This window comes from Lytechinus pictus, chromosome 3, assembly GCF_037042905.1.
Source record: "Lytechinus pictus isolate F3 Inbred chromosome 3, Lp3.0, whole genome shotgun sequence".
Taxonomy (NCBI): Eukaryota; Metazoa; Echinodermata; class Echinoidea; order Temnopleuroida; family Toxopneustidae; genus Lytechinus; species Lytechinus pictus.
In genome coordinates, this window is record NC_087247.1 from 34,171,770 (window position 1) to 34,191,359 (window position 19,590).

General features: G+C 34.9%; 2 protein-coding genes across 4 annotated transcripts in view; one reads left to right on the top strand and one right to left on the bottom strand.

Moving 5' to 3' along the window:
• Positions 1-673: 673 nt before the first annotated feature.
• Positions 674-17,044, bottom strand: LOC129257394 (N-acylglucosamine 2-epimerase-like). 3 transcript variants are annotated; one of them, XM_064096879.1, is made up of 10 exons: positions 16,594-17,044; positions 14,504-14,627; positions 13,615-13,690; positions 12,417-12,492; positions 10,796-10,965; positions 8,998-9,222; positions 8,185-8,266; positions 7,307-7,614; positions 5,991-6,078; positions 674-4,746 (listed from the first exon to the last, which is right to left on the bottom strand). In XM_064096879.1, the coding sequence occupies exons 2-10, from the start codon at positions 14,611-14,613 to the stop codon at positions 4,682-4,684; spliced, it is 1,200 nt and encodes a 399-aa protein (XP_063952949.1). In that variant the 5' UTR covers positions 14,614-14,627; positions 16,594-17,044; the 3' UTR covers positions 674-4,681. The 3 variants fall into 3 exon arrangements, with proteins under 3 accessions (XP_063952949.1, XP_063952950.1, XP_063952951.1); XM_064096880.1 differs by having other exon boundaries at positions 16,575-17,032; XM_064096881.1 differs by having other exon boundaries at positions 16,887-16,924.
• The window catches only part of LOC129255681 (DCC-interacting protein 13-alpha-like), a 30,518-nt gene continuing 27,972 nt past the window's right edge, over positions 17,045-19,590 (top strand). The window contains exon 1 of the mRNA XM_064096878.1: positions 17,045-17,229. Within this exon, the coding sequence (XP_063952948.1) occupies positions 17,176-17,229 (54 nt within the window). The 5' untranslated portion in view covers positions 17,045-17,175. The remainder of the gene's footprint in view (positions 17,230-19,590) is intronic.

A 19,590-nucleotide genomic window follows, 5' to 3' on the forward strand; every position in this document is an offset into this window, starting at 1 on the left:
TCAGAGAAAAGGGTCTGGAAATCTGCGTCATAGGTTACTTCATAAAACAAAATCAGTTTTCCCCCAATAGACCGGTTTACTAACGTATTCAAATTTTATGCATACCAGTTTAACAAAGGTTGCCTCTAACAACCAGAAAGCTTGCCCGAGGTTTGCCCGACATAGCAAAAACTAATGTATGCAAAGTGGATTCCAAGTATTGATTTGAAATACCATCGTTAGGTACAGGTTAATGGAATAACTCGTTACTAGGCCCCGAGGGAAGAAACATCCATAAATTTGACTACATTCGTAAACCGGTCTATTAAAAAATAAAGTCAAACTCGTATAAGTGACCACCTGTCTAAATATAAAGTTCTATTGAAACATTTATCACTGGTACCTGTACACAAAGACCTGCTCATTAAATCATATGTTGAATCACTTGGGTGATCTTTATGGACAGATTTCACTGCATGAGATATTGTAACCTGCAGTTAAAAAATAATGCATAACATAATAATCATACACATGTACACCCACCTACCCACACACACACATGATTAAAATGGAGCAATGGAATGGTAAAATTGGCTAATAAAAAATATCAGCTCACCAGTAGAACAACAGAAAAACAGTCTGAGAACAAAAAAAGGTACATAAACAATATACACTGTACAAATTACAAAAGTCATAAATGGAATGATTTTTTATTACCATTATTTAAATATAACATTTAAATTTGACAATTATTACTCTTTACTAGAAAAGTTAATGCAAATAATATTCCAATTTCAGTAAGCAAGTTGAAAAGAGAAAGAAAAACAAATTCTCAATGCCTCAAATTAGCAGCATGATAAAATATTCAATATTTCCCAAACACCAGCTATCATCAAAAGAAAGTTTCAATTTATGATTATTGCCTTTACTTTTTTTTTTACATTAAGGATTTTTCTAGTTGAATCATGATGAGGAAGTAAGATTTACATTATTTCAATACTCCACAATTTATGGGCAAGAATTATTTTTTTAATGCCAGCATCAATACAAACAATGCATACTTCCCCATTTAACCAAATATCAATCATATTCCAAACTCTTTATATGAGTTGTAATTTATCTTAATCCAAGCCATCTAATCCATTCCAAATCCTTACAGATCAAATAATATCTACTCTTAGAGATTCATCTTATAGTTAGCAATAAAAAATAATTTACGCACCTTAAAAATGCAGGACTACCAATCATTTCCTATGAAAAATACAAAAGATATTCTCAAATTGACAAGCTGAATTCTCAAAACTATTTCATGGCACTTTATGCAGCATATGGTTCTATGAATATAACCCCGAGTTCATTTAGTTTCTATGATAGTAAAACTGTTTTTTTTTCAACAAAATTGTACTATGTCAATGTAAATTGTATATTGAAAAGGCATGCATAGGCTGATAGATATCATTTTTATTTCAGGCAAGGTGAAATATATACATTCATATCTATTTTTCTTCATTGTATATATAAGGGTAGACATTACTCCAAGCACGAGTGAAAAAATATAAACCATGTGAGGTAAATACACTTCCTAATATCCAAAACATTTTACACTCATTTAACTTTAATTGCACTTATGACAGAGTGACTGTTCAAATATCATATGGCAACAAAATGCATGATTACAGGGATATAAAGGTTGAACAAAATATAGAGAATTGAAGAGTAAATTTAAAATACAAAGATACAATTTTTTTAACTTCAACCATCCATCACAAAGATCCCAAACAAACCCCACAAACAACCACACCCATTAAAACAACCCTTACAATTCCTCATCGTTGAATGAAACAGATCTATACCCTACTTTTGATGAATAAATCGATGCATCTGACTTTGTCCATAGAATCATGACATTGGTAACATGCTCCCTAACCTATAATCTAGGCAGATGCTGCAGCTTTTGCCTTTGGTGTTCAGTGTACTCCTTTTGGCCCGAATTCACAAAGGTGGTTTTGAAACCCATGGTTTATGTAGATTTCCTGGTATAAATTATGCTTATTTACCGCATATATCAAAAAGTGTTCAATGCTGATGCACACTTTTGTCACATTGCGCCAAATTGACGCCTGTTGTCATGGTTAAGTACGCTATTTTATTAATGAGTCCACTGTTTGAAAAGTGGACTCATTAATTCAAAATAGTGGACTCATAGCATGGACAACCATGGTAACAGGCGTCAAATTGGCGCACTGTGACAAAAGCGTGCATCAGCAATGGACATTTTTTAATATGCGTGGTAAATAGGCATATTTTATACAGGAAATCTGCATAAACCATGGGTTCAACCGATGGTTTTAAAACCACCTTTGTGAATTCGGGCCTATAAGATTGGGTACTTTGTCATCTAGAGTAGGGTCCATGGATAACTTTCAAATATTTGTGACAAATAGAACACCGAATACAAACTGGCTATTATAAGTAACTTTAACAAAAGTAGAGTCCTCAGTTTTCCCGCACAGAGGATTTCAAGACAGTCTTCCCGATCCACTATTGTTTTGTGTGTGGAGATACTTGAGAATTGGAAGGGAAAAAAAATTATTTTCTTCTTAAAATCTGCAGTAAGACAAGGCTCAGAATTTTGGTAAGGTTATTTAGTTCTCCTTCACATAAACTATCAAGAACAAATTTGAAAAATAAAGTGAACAGCTATCATTCTCAGGTTAATAATGATTATTCTCCCATCGTAAAAGATATCTCTCAGTAAATTGAGGCAATATTGTTCCTTTATATTTGGATTAACTTAAAAGATAAATGGCTTTACGACATATCATGCCATGATATCTCACATGAAAAGAATATGTAACATGTAGGTAACCACACACAAATGTTTGATAACATAGTACACATGTAGAAAGGAGCATCAAAACTAAGAATAACTGCATAATAAGCAAGTGATATAAAAAGTGTCTGGACATAAAAAAGTAGATTTCTAAATTCAATTAAATATATTTAGACATTTAGAATCATTTTTGTGAGAAACATTGCACACATCACAACAATTCTGTAGTCCTTGGAGTGTCATATTTGACAGACCTGAGAGTTATATACCGGTATATAAAAACACACTTTTTAATATTATCATTTTATAGTCACAATACTACTTATTTCATCATCGGAATGTTGAAATTATTGTACATTATAGCAATAATCAAATTTTCACTACAAAGGAAAGTCATAATACTGGAGAGAAATTAATTAAGAGAAACATCAACTAAACAAAGTCTAACCTAAAAACTTTGCATTTGCATTATCGATCATGCACATCACCGCAGTACTTTAGTGAATCACATTCAATAACCATAAATGCACATAGGAATGAAATATGGCAGTACATCGCAGATGATGCGATCCTCCCTTCAAAATTAGTGTGATCCCACAGAGAACCTAATCATCCTTGACGCTTTGATAAGAATGTTTTGCCATCCTTAAAAGATGAACGTAACTGTTGGCATTTACACATCTTTTTCACAGGAATCGCCCAGGGGACTCTGGTTGTATGTTTAAAGGGGAATGCAACCCAAATAAAAACTTGTTTTGATAAGGAAAAGAAAAATCAGACAAGTTGATAGGTGAAAGTTTGAACAATATTGGACAAAGAACAAGAAAGTTATGAATTTTTTAATGTTGTAAATATTGGTAATCACTATACCCATGGAGACTTCAAATTGGCCGCATATGGGATGTCATAGTGATGTAAGGCAAGGACTACTCTTCCATGTACTCCAATACATATTATGGCTAAAATTTAATTTTTCCCAAAAGTTTTATTTCAAATCATATTTTTCTTTCATGAGGACATAAAACAATATACTACCTGGGTTATATTTAGATTACTATCCCAGGGGAATGTGTACTTAGGAAAAAACCACAAATCCCTGATAATAAAGTACATGGCCTATGGGAAAGTTGTCTTTGCCCCTTGTCATAATTTACTTACCCAGTTGCCAATTTGAAATCTACATAGAATAGTGATCTCAATTTTAAAGCAGCTATAACTTTCTTATTGCTTGTCCGATTACTTTCAAACTTTCACCATTCTGTTTAATTTATTTTTCTCCTTCCCAACACACCATTTAATGGCCAAGGCTGGATTCCCCTTTAACTTTCACAGTGGTGAATATGTTCCCGAGTGCCCTTTTCTCGCTTCCACAATGGGTAATTAATTAGTACACGTCTGCAAAGACTTTCCCATGGCGGTTCCAGGCTGAAATAAAATATAACCCAGAAGTCAACAAAGACAGATGCCCCTTCTTAATAACACTCACCCTAGTATCACCTGGAAGTCATTGGGGCTCTGTCAAACACAAAGATTTTCAATCGATTATTAAATTGTACTGGCCAATCAAGAATATCGTTACATTTGCATTTTGTTCAAGACACAAAGCAGCAACCAATCAGAATGGTGCTTTCATTTGTGTAATCCATACCAAATCATTGTTTTTTGACCCAAGTGACTTTCATTCATTCTAAAATGAGTGTACATTTAAGACACATGATCTAGTTAAAACCTTCAAATATTCAAATATCCCCTTTCATTAAACAAAATTTCTCAATGAAAATACCCAACAAATCAAAGTGCTGTAAGAGGAGATGCAAGTACTTCACAAATTGAAGATGTAGTCTTGTTTCATCTCTTTTTGAGGTAGATCTACTTAAGGATTTCTTTCAGCATCTCAATACACATGAACAGACATCTAGGTACATGGAAGAACCCTACAGATGAAACAAAGAAATAGAGAGAAATAGGTAGAGTGACAAAACAGGAAAGGCAGGGGGAGGTTAAGAGAAATAAAGAGGGGAAGAGAGAGAAAGGGAAAGAGAGAGAAGGGATGTAAAAATAAGTCACATAAGGCAATTGTATATCTTATAGCTTTACTTTCGCAATGCAAATATTCACAAAATTCTACCACAGGTTTGAATTAGATCCTTTAATCATATCATGAATACACAAAAATTGCTCTTGTATTCAGATTGGATGTTTTGCTTCCTGACTCAGCTTTATACTTTCCTTCCACCCATAGGAATAAAATAATTCCTGCATACAGCCATGCCAAACATCGTCTGGAAAAGCCAATGCCCTTCGTGTCACCATGAAAGCATCCTCTCCACACCAGTCTAGCATATCAGTACTAAGTTCTTTACTTTTTATTATTGAATTATTTTCCTTGCTCCTTTCGAAGGCATAAATTTCTACACAAGATGTGTGCAAATGATCTAAGGATAGAAAATCCTAAAGGCAATTCTAGTTGGATATTGACTTGAATTATTGAATTCAATAACACAGTGTCAAGCATTAAAGGGGAATCCAACCCAAATAAAAACTCATTTTCAGAGGTAAAAGACAAATCAGACAAGTTGATAGGTGAAAGTTTGAACAATATCGGACAAAGAATAAGAAAGTTATGAATTTTTAAAATTGGAAATCACTATACCCATCCCATGGAGACTTCAAATTGGTCGCATATGTATTGTCATGGTGATGTAAGGCAAGGACTATTCTTCCACATACTCCAATACATAAAATGGCTAATATGTATTTTTTTTCAAAAGTGTTACTTCTAATTATATTTTTCTTTCATGAGGATATAAAACAATATACTACCTGGGTTATATTTAGATCTCTACCCCAGAGGAATGGGTACTTAAAATCCCTGACACATGGCCTATGGGAAAGTTGTCCTTGACCCTTGTCATAATTTACTAACAGTTGCCAATCTGAAATCTACATAGTCTTAGGGTTTTTTTATATCAAAGCAGCCATTACTTTCTTATTGCTAGTCTGATTTCTTTCAAACTTTCACCATTCTTTTTTCTTTATTTTTCTCTTTTCAAACACAACATTTTATGACCAAGGCTGGATTTCCCTTTAAGGGATTAGTTCACTTTGAGTATCTCTATGCCCTCAATATAGTAAATATGTAACTTAAAGATCCCAGTATGTGACCATGTCTATTTACCTTTCCAAGGTCCTCCTTTGAAATCTTGACTGACGACTCCTTGCTTTGACAAATATCCATACCATCCTCCATGATCTGGATCTACAAACTAATATAAATATATATATATATTAAGGCAAGTTTTAGTTCTTGATTTTCAGCATACATGTGCATATGATTCCTACAATGTTTGCAATCTTCATTTGACTTTTGCTCAAAAACTTCATACAATTAATCTGATTTAACATAAAATTCCATTAAGTCTCTAGCACATGTGCAAGTACATTCAATCATGGTAATAGAAATCACTAATTAATTCTATAAATCACTTTTTTATTTGAAAAAGTAGCTTTTTCATTTGAAAAAGTAGCTTTTTCATTTTTTTCATGTAAGACATAAGTTTTGAACACAAATAATATCTAACCTAAATATAGAATATCAAAAGGGCTGAAATGACCATCACAAACATGTGTTTGGATTCCAACATTAAAATATATACACCTGAACATTCATGCACATTTTACCTCCTCATTAAAATGAAACATTATCTTTTTTGTGTATATTGTTAAGTGTATAAATTAGATAATGAATACCACATTATTGAACTCAGCAATGCAATAAACTTATTTAAATTATTAAAATTGTACAACGCCTACTTAACTTGTTGTACGCGAGCAAATGGGGGCTGAATGTCAAACATTCGTACCGTTGCACACGTACTGTGCAAATTGTACGGTCTATAATGTACCGTTGAACGGGTCAGGAAAAGGTAACGTCACTGTAAAAATACAATTCAACGCATTGCAAGCGCTTAGTAAATGCAAGTGCAATACACACGTAGGGCTTACTGGCTGAATGCACATTGCTGCTGCAGATCAGATGCACGTTTGATTTTTTTTGCTTTTAAAATTTCCTTTATTTTCATAAGTTAACATATGAAAAAATTTACTATTGTTCGTATTTTCGCTCACTTCTGAGGCATTGTACAACACAAATAATGAATATTAATCGTGCAATGGTGCAACATTTTGCATTCGGTGAAAGAAAGAGACACTCTATTCAACAAGGCATTAGCCAAGCATCTTTCTTTCACCATGTGCAAAATCTTGCACCATCGCACTCATGCCTATTCGCTATTTGTATATTGCTCAACAATTGTTACTAAAGCAAATCAATTAACCAATATACTTTCAAAAAACAGACAATGGTAAATCTTCAACTTATTTTAACCCTTTCTTTTATTGAATTGGGGATCTAAAATTGCCCTCAAAAAGTTTCAGGCAGAGACTCGTAAGATTTGACATACAAATTGTAGTTCTAAATCCATTCATCCTTACATGTTTCATGGTGTAGTCCCAGACCTGCTGGAAGTAGTCCAGGTACTGTTGTTCTCTGGTATCCCTGTAAGCCATCAAGAATGCAATCAGAGCTTCATTATGAGGCCACCATAACTTCATATTCCACTCCAGCTGTGTGGGAGAGAGACCATCGGCATCCAAGAAGTAGAATATTCCACCATCTTCCTTGTCCCATCCGGTCAAGAAGGGCTTGACCATGAACTGTGAGATGGCAATGTCACGGAGCTCTGGTCTATTGCGCTTCTTAGCGAACTGCAGCAGGAACCAACCAGTCTCTATAGCATGACCTAGAAAGGATAAAAAAGCCACACCTCAATACATCTGTTTCAATGGTGAAATGCCATAGTGATCAACAAAATAGGAATTTAAAGACAGCCAGTATCTAGAGTTGAAGTAAAGTGAGAAAAAATGATATAAGGAATGAGACTACTGAGTTAGTGGATTCCATAGGCCTTTCTTGGCTAAAATTAGCCAAGAAAGATAATCCCTTTTCAGGGCAATTTAAATGGTGTAAAACATAAAACCTACCTAATATGAATAAAGTAGTATCATGTCACACATGGGTGGGTATACAAGAGAGCCAGAGAATAGGGCATCTTTGGGGACATGTCGAGCAGGGACTATCTTGCTCTAAACACGGCAGGGAAGTATCTTATGAATGTCACTAAATGTACAACAGTGCAAGGGATAACACATAATTGTCTCAAGAAATGAAAACAATTTGTTATAGATCAACAGATATTATCTTGAGTTAGTCATCAGGACTTCAAAAAGGTCAATGTCATATTTGTGGCATTCAGCAGAAAATCTTATAACAGTCAGTTAAACAAGAAAAGTACAAAGCAGGATAAGCTCACCTGGATTCATGACACGTCCTTGAGAACCGGAAAGTTCATTGCCCTCTGTACTAACAACTTCCAGTACAACCTCACCATTTCTCTGACAAAACATAGAAGAATAAAGTACATTATTGACAATATTAACCAAATAAATGTATATGGCTATCTCAAAAAAGTGAAAGAAAATGTAACAATTCTACACACATCATTCTACAAATTAAAAGATTGACTAATTGATTTCTTTAATCAATTATAATTGTGACAAAACAAGATTCAATGAGCATAATAATGTGCTTCTAGGAAAATTGGAAAGATACATTAAGCAGTTACTGTTTGGAAGAAAGCTATAAAGAACATTGGCAAAACCAACAGCAATTTGATGATTTCTTGTGTGTCAAATTTTCTGAACACGCAAGAACTTAACGAGCAAAACAAAAATTACATATACCTAATATATTTCAGAGTCTATAGCAACAAATCAGCTTACCCTACTGTGTGAGGAATAAACTATGCAATTTACTCTCAACAGATAATAGGCATCTTGATATTTGCGATGGAAAATATGCGACACACCTTTTTCCAGATAGTATTGTACATTCTTTTCTATACCAGCATTCTACTACAGAGGGCTCTAGATCAGGGAAGACACAAGCAGGCAATACATTATCCAAATTCTCACACCCCGTAACGTCACATTTCAAGCAAGAGTTTGAGAGGGAATGCTAAAAATATATTGACCCAGAAAAATAAAGAAAAATGGGACGTGTAAGGACAGCTCTCTTGGACTTGTGCATATTTGCCAAATGAATTTCACAAACTTCCCCTTCTAACCTGTATATGCTGCATAGTCTGTTTGAGACTCCATTCTTCGAGTGGAGCATACTTTGTTCTCAGTTCCGCATCATCCCAAGCTAACTCCTCAACCAGTATGATGAAGATCATAGCTGCTGCTAGTGTGTTAACTGGAGGTGAACCGGACAGGCGAGGGCGCCCTAGAGTTGTGTCATCCACCATCACCCAGTGCTGGAGGTGGTCCATCATTGCTATCGCTTCAGTCTTTAATAGTAGAAGATAAAGAAAATAGCTGACTTAGACCCCGTTCTCATTACAATTTCTAAAACTAGTTTACTGGTTCACGAGACAAGTTTGGAAGATCGCTTTGCTGGCATTCGCATTTGATCACCCAAAAGTGGTTTGCAAAATCACTTCAAGTAAAGCGATCTTGTTGCTATGGGAATGCCCTCAGTGAAGGCATTCTAAACACAGTATGTGGAGTAGCGCGCTCAAAATGTGCGAAGATCGCTTCCCAAAGAACGGTTGTGTCCTCACTTACGCTAAAACCAGTTTAACAGGAAAAGCGATCTTGAAAACTACATCGCGAGGTGGTTTACGAACCGGTTTGGAAGATCGTTTCAACATTTCTCATTACACGTTAAACTAATTTCCACTAAACTAGTTTTAAGAAGGTGGTGACATCAGTGTCTTAATCCCCTTTTAAATAACTTACAAAAACAGGGTACCTCTTTCATGACAGATTATACAGTAAAGTAGCTCTAATTACAACTTTTTAGTCACATCACCACAGTATACTTCATCTTTTTTTTCATATTATCATAATTATAATAAATTTGCCAGAATAATTTAAACAACACCACTTTTGGCTCTCGAAAGAATATCACATCACAGTCTCTCCGACATTCTTTTTCAAATAAAAAAATTCTTTGAAGCCACTGTTCTCTGTACTTGTATGTATAAATCTATGTTATTTCAACATGATTATGAGCATCATATGTAGGGGAAAAACTCAGTACACCCTCAAGTCTTATTCACAAAGATAGCCAAAAAGTCACTATTACAGAAAGAAAGGCAGATTTGACAGACTTATAGGATTATGTATGTATTCAAAGGTTCTACCTAGATTAAGCTCAATCTGATAATCCCTTCTCAATGGATTAATAAGGTGGCTTGATTCAACAATTTTATGCCATTATGCAATGGAGCTTGAAAGGTTTACTTTTAATACACCTCTTCCCTTCACTATTCACTGGGTTTCCCATAATGTCACAATGTTCATTGTAAATGAGTCTATTATTAGATAAGCATATATCAAAGCTAAGAATAAATTATTTTGACCAAGCTGAAACAAGAACAGACAAGTCACCAATTTACTGGTCATTTTGTCATGCTATTAAGAGTCGGTTGTGTGATAAAAAGCATTCTATGAATATAAAAATGTTACATTTTGAGAATCGAGAACTTTATCATTTACAAAATGGCAAAGATGACCACATACCAAAAAGGTTGCTTATGGTGTTGTTTTATAAAAATAGACAATAAATAATTACCACTATTTTGGGTGTTCCATAAAACTGTTCATGAAGTTATGAATAATTATATGAGCCAGAAGTGCCAAAAATGAGAGTACAAATATTTTCATGACATATTGCAAACCATGAGCATTTCAAATATGTTCAGTTATACTAGCATTAAGAAGTCTAACTTGCACTGGAAGTGTGTTTTAGGATTTTAAACATTATGATGTTGAATAAAATATCTGCCTCTTTCAAGCCACTGAGACAACATATATCCTGTCATAATCCAGTCATCATTATAATGAGATTTGTTTCACCTTGTATTTTGCATCGCCTGTTGCTCTTGCCAGTTCTGCCATAGCAATCATGTAGAAGCACTCACTGAAGATGGTTCGTTGAATCTTTATTGGTTCCCCTGTTCTGGTGACCGCAAAGAAACATTTGTAGTTTTCTGGATTCTTCACATATTTCATTAAGAACTCACCTCCTGTATATAAAGAAGTTTAAAAGATTTAGCTAAATTTTTTATAGCTGAAGCCCCAATTATTGATCAGGTAGTATGGAAGGATATTCTTTGTGTTTCTTTCTAGTTACTAATTTCATAAGATAAACTTTAATCAATTGTTGACAATTTTTTACAAGTTCACTTTCATATTCACCAGTTTATGTACTTAAAAATAAAATTGTATATCAATGTGTACAAGTTAAAAAATCATCTAAATATGAACTGGTGAAATATCCCGGGGGGGGGGGGGGGGCCACTTCCATTGACGAGTGGATACCATGCGCGACCATGGGGTCTCGAAAAGCACCCTAAACACGTATTTTCCGTATTCTGAAAATGAACCCCTTAACAAGTATTGGCGTGTGAAACCCTACCCTTAACAAGTATTGGGAACAAAACGATACTCTTGGCAAGTATTCCCTGAAATAAACCCCTAAACAAGTACAGGAATATTTTGTTGTCACAGGTCCTTTGGTCGTTGGTTTACCTTTACACATCAATTTTGGTTTAGTACGACCCCAAGCTACACACCTCGTGCAAAACGGACTCTAAACACGTAGTGTTGGGGCAAAAAGGACATCCTTTATAAAACATTTTAATTTTGTTTTATCATCCCTGCAAATTTGACCCTAAACACGTAACTTTCCTAGCGAAATAGATACCCTTTTTTCATTATTTTTGTGTTTTTGACACCCTTATCACGTTACGTACGTAACGTGCCCTATCTTGAAAAAGACATCCTTTTTACGTGTTTTTTTGGTCGCGCATGGTATCCACTCGTCAATGTAAGTGGCCCCCCCGGGTGAAATATTCAACAATCAATATATTTGCCTTCTAAGAATTATATACTAGTAATATGGAAGAATGATACGATTATATCAATTCATCATATACAGCCAGAACTTTTGTTTCTAATAATGTATAAGACAAAATGCAAGTATGATCATTGTTTGGTGAAATGTTAATGGCTCACAAAAAACAAAACCTGGGTACTAAGAATAACCTTATTTCCTTATTTTAAGTGACAAGAAAAAGATTGTTAACTAGCCTTTTACCCTGCCCCCAAGTGTTTGTATTAAGACTCAATGTGTGATACTTTAAACTATTATACTGAATACTTTTTACCATCTCTCTGATAAAAAGGGTTCTCATGTCTTCTAGCTAGGAATCCAGAATTTAAAGTGGAGATGGGTGATTATAACATTTCATGTAGAGCCTACTGAAATTGCAATTTTTTGTGTAAGTGACTATCAACAACAGTTATGCAATTGAATTCACTGTAAGTGCTTTGGACCTATATGTGACAGTACAATGTAAGTCATAATTAATGATAATGACGAGATCAACAACAAAAATAATGACAATATCTCCATTAAGTAAAGTAATAAATGGTAATGGTAATTATATTAGTATCAAATATCATTAAAATGTACCTCTTTTAGCAATGTTAAGTATTTCTTCGGTGTGATATTTGGGGATGTTATTGTACAGTTTGCAGTATGACCAAACCTGCGAAAAAATGGACAACAAAATGAATGTTAAAATGTGTTGGAAAAGGAGTTAGAATAAAAATGAGTATACTTATCAGAAAATTAATGTAGGCCTATATGTATTCAAATTCATCTTTAAAAAATCTAGAAGCAATTTGTCAACTTGTATGGTCCTGTACTATGGTATTCTATCCAACTTGCATTAGAGATTCTCCCTCTCTTGCTGTGTTCAAGATACAATATAAGTATATCTCTAAATTATCTTCTATCTACCTGCACAAAGTAGTTCATAGATACCCTCTTTAATTATGTTATTTATGCATTTAATTTTCATTTAGATGCACTCTTGTAGGTTGCTTTCCATTTAATGTATATTTTCATTTTTGTCACATTACTCCTTAGAGTACAGTCACTGGAATAATATCTTCAAAAACACAGATTATGCTTTATCATCTTAAGCAAACAATGGCAACTGGGTCACAGGTCTATGTCACAAGACCTCTTTTTAAATACATGTAGATTAATCTTTAGACTTTGACACCATAGTTTACGCTTCAGTTATGATGTCCTGCTACAAAGTTTCACTCAAACTGATTGCTGGGAGCCTTATAAAGATATCAAGACAAAAGATAAATTGAAGCCCGTTTCCTCCCATTGTCATTGCAAATACATTTAGTGCAAAAAGGCTACTAAAATGCATTGGCATGATAAAGTAAGATGAACTGTCATATGACATGCTTATCAGTAGAACAGCTCTACATGTACAAGGTCTTACAGCGTAAAAGTAAATATTGTTATAAAAATACTATCTGAATTATCAAAAAACAATCATGTATATTTACCACACAAAAGATATACCACACAATTGAGTGTCTTTGATTGAAAAACTCTTGTCTCAGTTATAATCATTATCAACAATATATTTCAAACCTTCAACATAGTCTCCCTCCTCTCTCTCTCCCTTCTTCTGTTCTCTTTACATCTCTTTCTCATTATCTTTAGCTCCCTGCCCTACTTGATCACCATCAATGATTTCACCAGTGGCAACATTAAAATATATACCGGTATATATTTCAGGGGGTTGTCTTAAAAAATTTGCATTTTTCTTTTTACAAATATGACAATAACACTTTTGATTTACCTGTCTGCCTTGAAGCCAGCAATACTTTGTTTCATCATACACCTTTCCATCCCTTCCAAGACACACAAAGAATCCACTGAAATTCAACAGGGGTTGGGGAGAGTGAGAAAAACAATACAAGGTTAGTATACACTTCACTTTTTTCAGAAATGTCACTGTATTAAAAATGATTAAACATCAATGTAATTGTAGAAATATCCATAATTCGATGATCATCTATCCTGATATGCCTAGAGCAGCCTAGATGAAGATCAAAACATGCATAATTCTCACATTTCCAAACAAAATATGACCAAATATATGAAGGTTAAAAAATGCTTGCTATGAAGGAAATTTGCCAAACTCCCAAAAAAGAGAATTTTGGTAGTATTAGCATGGACCTATGGTATTAGTCCCCAAATGTATCTGAAAATCAATCAAAATGATATCAGATCTCTCTTGTTATTCATTTTACACCAAATGATTGCATAAATTTGGAACTATAAGATTACAATGGAGTGGAAGTTACAATGTGTGTATAGTATTATACATTACAGTGGTTAGGGCATGTGACCAATAATGAAGGGAAACATGTATAAAAAGCAAATAAGGTGGAAAGATCATAGCCCTGTCCAGCATCTCAAGAAAGTGATTGATCAAATTAAAAGAAATGCTACAAAATGGAAGATTACAGACTTTAGAACATCCAAAGGGTTACTTTATATGTATTTCAAACTATGAATCCCCAAAATGTTGCATATTTTCCTCACGCTTTCATGCTAGATCTAGATCCTCTATATTTTGAAAGCCTACTTCTGTGTGTCAAAAAAAATGAGTCTTGCAGACGGTCTACTCTTGATGTGATTACATTTTCTAAAAGATCAAATTCTATTGTAATAATTCCTCTTACCCATGTTCATCATCATGAGAGTTTGTAAGCCAAAAATTCATGACCCGATCCAGTTCTGATTCACATTTATCCAGATAGGATTCAAGCTGTTTTCTTGTAGCATCATTCATAATGAATATCCTGACTGCAGACATAGGAAGAGGGTAATACATTAATCCACACACAAAGATATATATACAAAGAAAAAAAAAAAAGAAACAACATAATGTTGACAAGAGTTGGAAAGAAAACAAATTGAGCGATTAAGTAGCCACTATGAAGTGGGCCCTTCATCGATAGATTCACAAATTTTCAGTGTGAAGTTACTCATAATTTCTTTTGTTTCAAGCTTCAGCTCTTTCTGTAGAGTACAAGAACAATACCGTATAAATTCCACCTGATGATTCTCCCTTAAGTATAGAATCTTGCAAATTCAAGCCAAATTTTATGCTTTTGTGCCCTAATTGTTCAGTCCTTTCTATAAATAGTGAATCAAAAAATTCCTGCAGGTAATTATTTTCCATTCAATTTAGTCCAATATTTTTTTTTTCATTTCTCAGTGTGTTCAAAAGAATGCAAGAATTTTCACTTTTGCATGATATCCAACAGTTTATGAAAACTAGCCTTGGTGAAAGGTGATTAGAGAAAAAGTTTTACTCTCCTAATAAATACCTCCAAGATAATCAAATGGGATAAGATGTGAGAATAAACAGAATTAACTGTCTGTTCTGGGGAATAATTTATCAACACTGACATATTTTCTTTTTGGGGAAATGAAAAATGCCAGCACTGACAAGTTATAATTTACTACAACACAACAACAGACAGTTAGCAGATGAATGGTTACAAATGAAGAGTCTGTTCTATGAAATAAATGTTCAAAAGGAAAATGAGCTTAAGTAACACTCATAAATGAGCAAACAACATATCAAATAAATAAAAACAGGAACAGACTCTGAAGATGCTGGAAAATTAAATAATTGAAAATATAAATATTATAATAGTTATCTTTAACTGAAATAAAGAAAGTTTGGTGGAAATTATATTATAAAGAGCTTTCTTGCCTTATTACTAGTATCTGTCAACTCGTAAAAAAAATTGCCTTGATAGATATTATGGATATTTAGATGTGCTGAAAACAAGAAGTAGGGTCTTCCATCCATTGCTTCCATCATGCATACAATATATGAATCGCATAGACAATAGTAATCACAAACCTTTATTCAAGAAAAACAGGAAACTTTATCATTAAGGAAAAAGGTATCTTTTAAGAGATTTTAAACAAAGAATATTACTAGGCCTACAACACAATAGTTATATTAATTATGATATGGACCAGTATATATGCGGAACATTTGTGAGATATATTTTACATGGAGCTCTCTCCAAATAGGAATGAAAATGTCTTACTTAAAATAGTGTAGTAAAGAAGTGCTACAACTGAAGTGGAAGTGCAAAAAATATCATTTAGATCTATGTACATATTCAAAATAATGAATGTATTGGAGAATGGAAATGATGGAGGATTTTAATCCAATAGAAATGTCAACACTGGATTGAATTAAGTCTTGATATGATGGAAACCACATTAAATCAGATGTATTGCAGACTAGGATTCAAAATAATGAACCTATGCCATGTTCAACTTAGGAATGGAGCAATTAACATCATGGGTAAATTGCCAATTCGTTTACTGCCAACTCGTCCACTCACCACATGGTCTACTTTCATGTAGTCTAATGCCATTCCGTCCATCCACATTTCGTCTAACAACCATTTGGTCCATTTACCGTTTGGTCCAATCATCACTTCATCTAATCACTATTTCGTCTATGACATTTCGTCTCATAACCAGTTGGTCTTATCCATTTCATTTTCATTCACTTTGCACAATTTAACATTTAACGTTAGACTTAGGCCAGGGCCGAGACCAAATGGTATATTGACCAATTGGCTATTGGACCAACTGGTTATTTAGACGGAATGGCATTAGACCTTGTGGTGAGTGGACGAACTGATGGTAGACCAAATGATAGTAGACGAGTTGGCAATTGGACGAATTGGCATTAGACGAATTGGAAATAAAACTGACTACTAAGCTGTTGCAATACCGTAGTCCTGCCCGGAACTCGACTGGCTATAAATCAGTAATTGGTAGACCAAAAGCTTCAGTCTCTGTATTTTGGTTGTTCCGATTAACTGCGATGTCAGAAATTGTTATAAATCCCCAGAAACGACGGTTATTCCTGTCTAAGTAATTAGTTGATTTCAGTCTCTCAATCACATCGCAGCATTATTTATGGTAAAGCTTGGTCTGCCCAGCTCAGCATGCTCTGCACTGCCACCACTATCAAGTCGTCAAAAACTATGATTTGCTATGAGTATGATATGATGCTGAGCTTGCTTGCTCGCTTCTAACTATCCCTCCGTCGAGCCTGAACATTGACACATTGACTGAGCTTGCACTTGCACTTTGGAGCCTGCCTTGGCCGCCGAGCCCCGGAGCGGCCGTGGCCGTGGCCGTGGCGCGGCGAGTACCAGCCCCGACCCGAGTTATTGTTTACCCGGAAATGCAAATGAGACACGATTAAGCATGACCTCATCTGACCTTCCATGGAAAAGCAGCTGTGACAACTGACAAGGAGTGGCAAGTTTCAGAAAGTCGACGAGGAATTGAATTGAGGAGACCCGAAATGCCTGGAATTCAACTTCTGCGTCTCGAGGACGCTCAAGATGATTCACCTCAGGTAAATTGAACAATTGTCACAGAAACTAAGGAAATTGATTATCAACTCAAGCTCCTGCTGTTTATTACAGTCCCATCTATTGAAGTATATGTGGGCCATTAATTCCGGTTAAGGAGAGAAAACGGCAAGGTCAAAATCAAGCCCCTCCCTAAAAAATAAGTATCGCCATAGGAAATTTGTAATGAGTGAACTATTATTCACAAGTCATGTAAGTTAGATATAGCAGTGACTTCATTTCAAGATGCAAAGTTTTTTCATTGTTGAGAATTTCACGATTGAATTTTTGAAGTACGGTATGAATTTCTCACAAAAAATGTATTTATAAATTATAGGAAATTTGGAGAAACAGAATACCGTAAGGGCACTAGTATTCAAACCGTTTGGAGAGTTTCATCAAATATATAGAAATATAGAATTTACCTGAATTTCAGACCCGTCTTATTTCCAAGAGCAAATGCTGGTTATTCTTTTTCCGTTATTTTTTTCTTCAACCAGTTGACTGTGCGCGGGCGATCGAATTATACGGCGGCGGATTTTGGTACTAGTATTCAACCCGTCGGCACTAGTATTCAACCTAGCGATGAAAGATGGCCCTGTCTCTCAATCTGCCCTTGTCCCATCCGACTATGGACTAGACCATTTGAGATGAGACCAAACAGGGAATTAATCAAAGCCAGAGACTTACATAGATCTAGATCTAATTTAGCAAGCTAAACCCTTTTGAGATTTGCTATCAATCCTCACTAGGTTGAATACTAGTACCATTCAGTGCAAAAGGCCATCGCCGCATAATTCGATCCTCCGCGCACACAGTCGACAGATTGACAAAGAAAATATCGACAACAGATTACCCTGGAAATAACAAAGGTGTGAAATTAAGATAAATTCCCTATTTCTAAATATTTTGGGGAATATGTCAAAATCTTTGAATTATGCCGGGTTGAATACTAGTACCCATACGGTATATGATGGTGGTCCCCAAGTCTGCGCACCTAACGATTTGAGTTGAAATTTAACATGAACTTCTTTTTATTTCACAAAATCTTTCTGTTAATAATGTTCCTTATATTATCATGAGTAAGTGTACCAAATATCTCCTTAAAATTTGAAAAAAATGAAAGAAATAGGCCTATAGGATTTTCTTTGAAAAAACCTCGGGCAGTCATTTTCAGATTGAAAAAAAAATGATACCCCATGTCTGCACACCCATTCACTTTGCACACGATTCGGGTATTTTGATGAGAAAGGCTGCATTTTGAGGCCGTCACATGAAATGCCCAAAATTCATTATATTTCCACCATTTTGAGTCGGATTTTTTAATGAATATCTGTCTATGTGTTGCATGTGTAAAGTTTGTGTTCGTTGCGTATCTTCTTTTACTAGAATCGCGCCGATACGCGTGTGCGCAGACAAGGGGGACTGCGCAGACTTGGCGGAACTTGCCATATAATAAAAAAATGGAATAAAACAAACTTAAAAACAAATGTGATGAAGTTGGATTACCATAAAGAAGTCTGATGTGTATGTTTGTTGATAGTCTAATTCCAAATAAATTGTTGATATGTTTTACGTTTCAGAAATATGGCCGTTTGAAAAACTAGTATTGAGACGTTACCATGTCCGTCCACTGATGTTAGATTCAATGATCTCTTATTATATCGCGCCTGTAACTCAACTTGTCATTCTTACCCTTATCATGTAATACACTCATGGTGACTCTTTCAATCCACAATCTGATCATACCACATGGTATGATCAGATATTTCATGCACGAGAGATATGAAAATGCCGTCCCCTTCGTAACGGGAGGCAGCGTAGCTCAGTCGGTTAGAGCGCCTGTTCCGGATAAAATCGTAGATCTCAACGTGCATGGGTTTGAGTCCCGCAGCATGGTGGAAGACGTCTAACAAAAAAACTGGTGCTAGCATTGTGTGTTAGCGTGCCTCACCGCTATGTTCAGTGCGGGTGTGAATTAGCCTTTAGGACTCCATGATGATTTTTTAAATATTTTGACATATACTTCTCCATCATGGAGCCTTGAACCGCTTGCCATGTATAAGAGACTGACCAAAACAGATGGATTTCCCTAGGAAATCCATATTTACAGGGTGAAATCGGTTTATAAGTGTGAATTTTATTGATATTTGACCCTTCAAACGTCTAATGCGTATGAAGGCTCAAAAAATTGGTTAATAAAAATGTGAAAATTTTAAGGTTTCTTACCAGACCGATCTAGTGTAGATCCCTCGATCCATTTGTCAACAAAGCAAATACAATAGGCCTGACCCTTGAACTGCTTCGTTATGACGTACATCCGATTAGCGATGTTAAAAACTGTCGTTTTGAAGAACAATTTATAG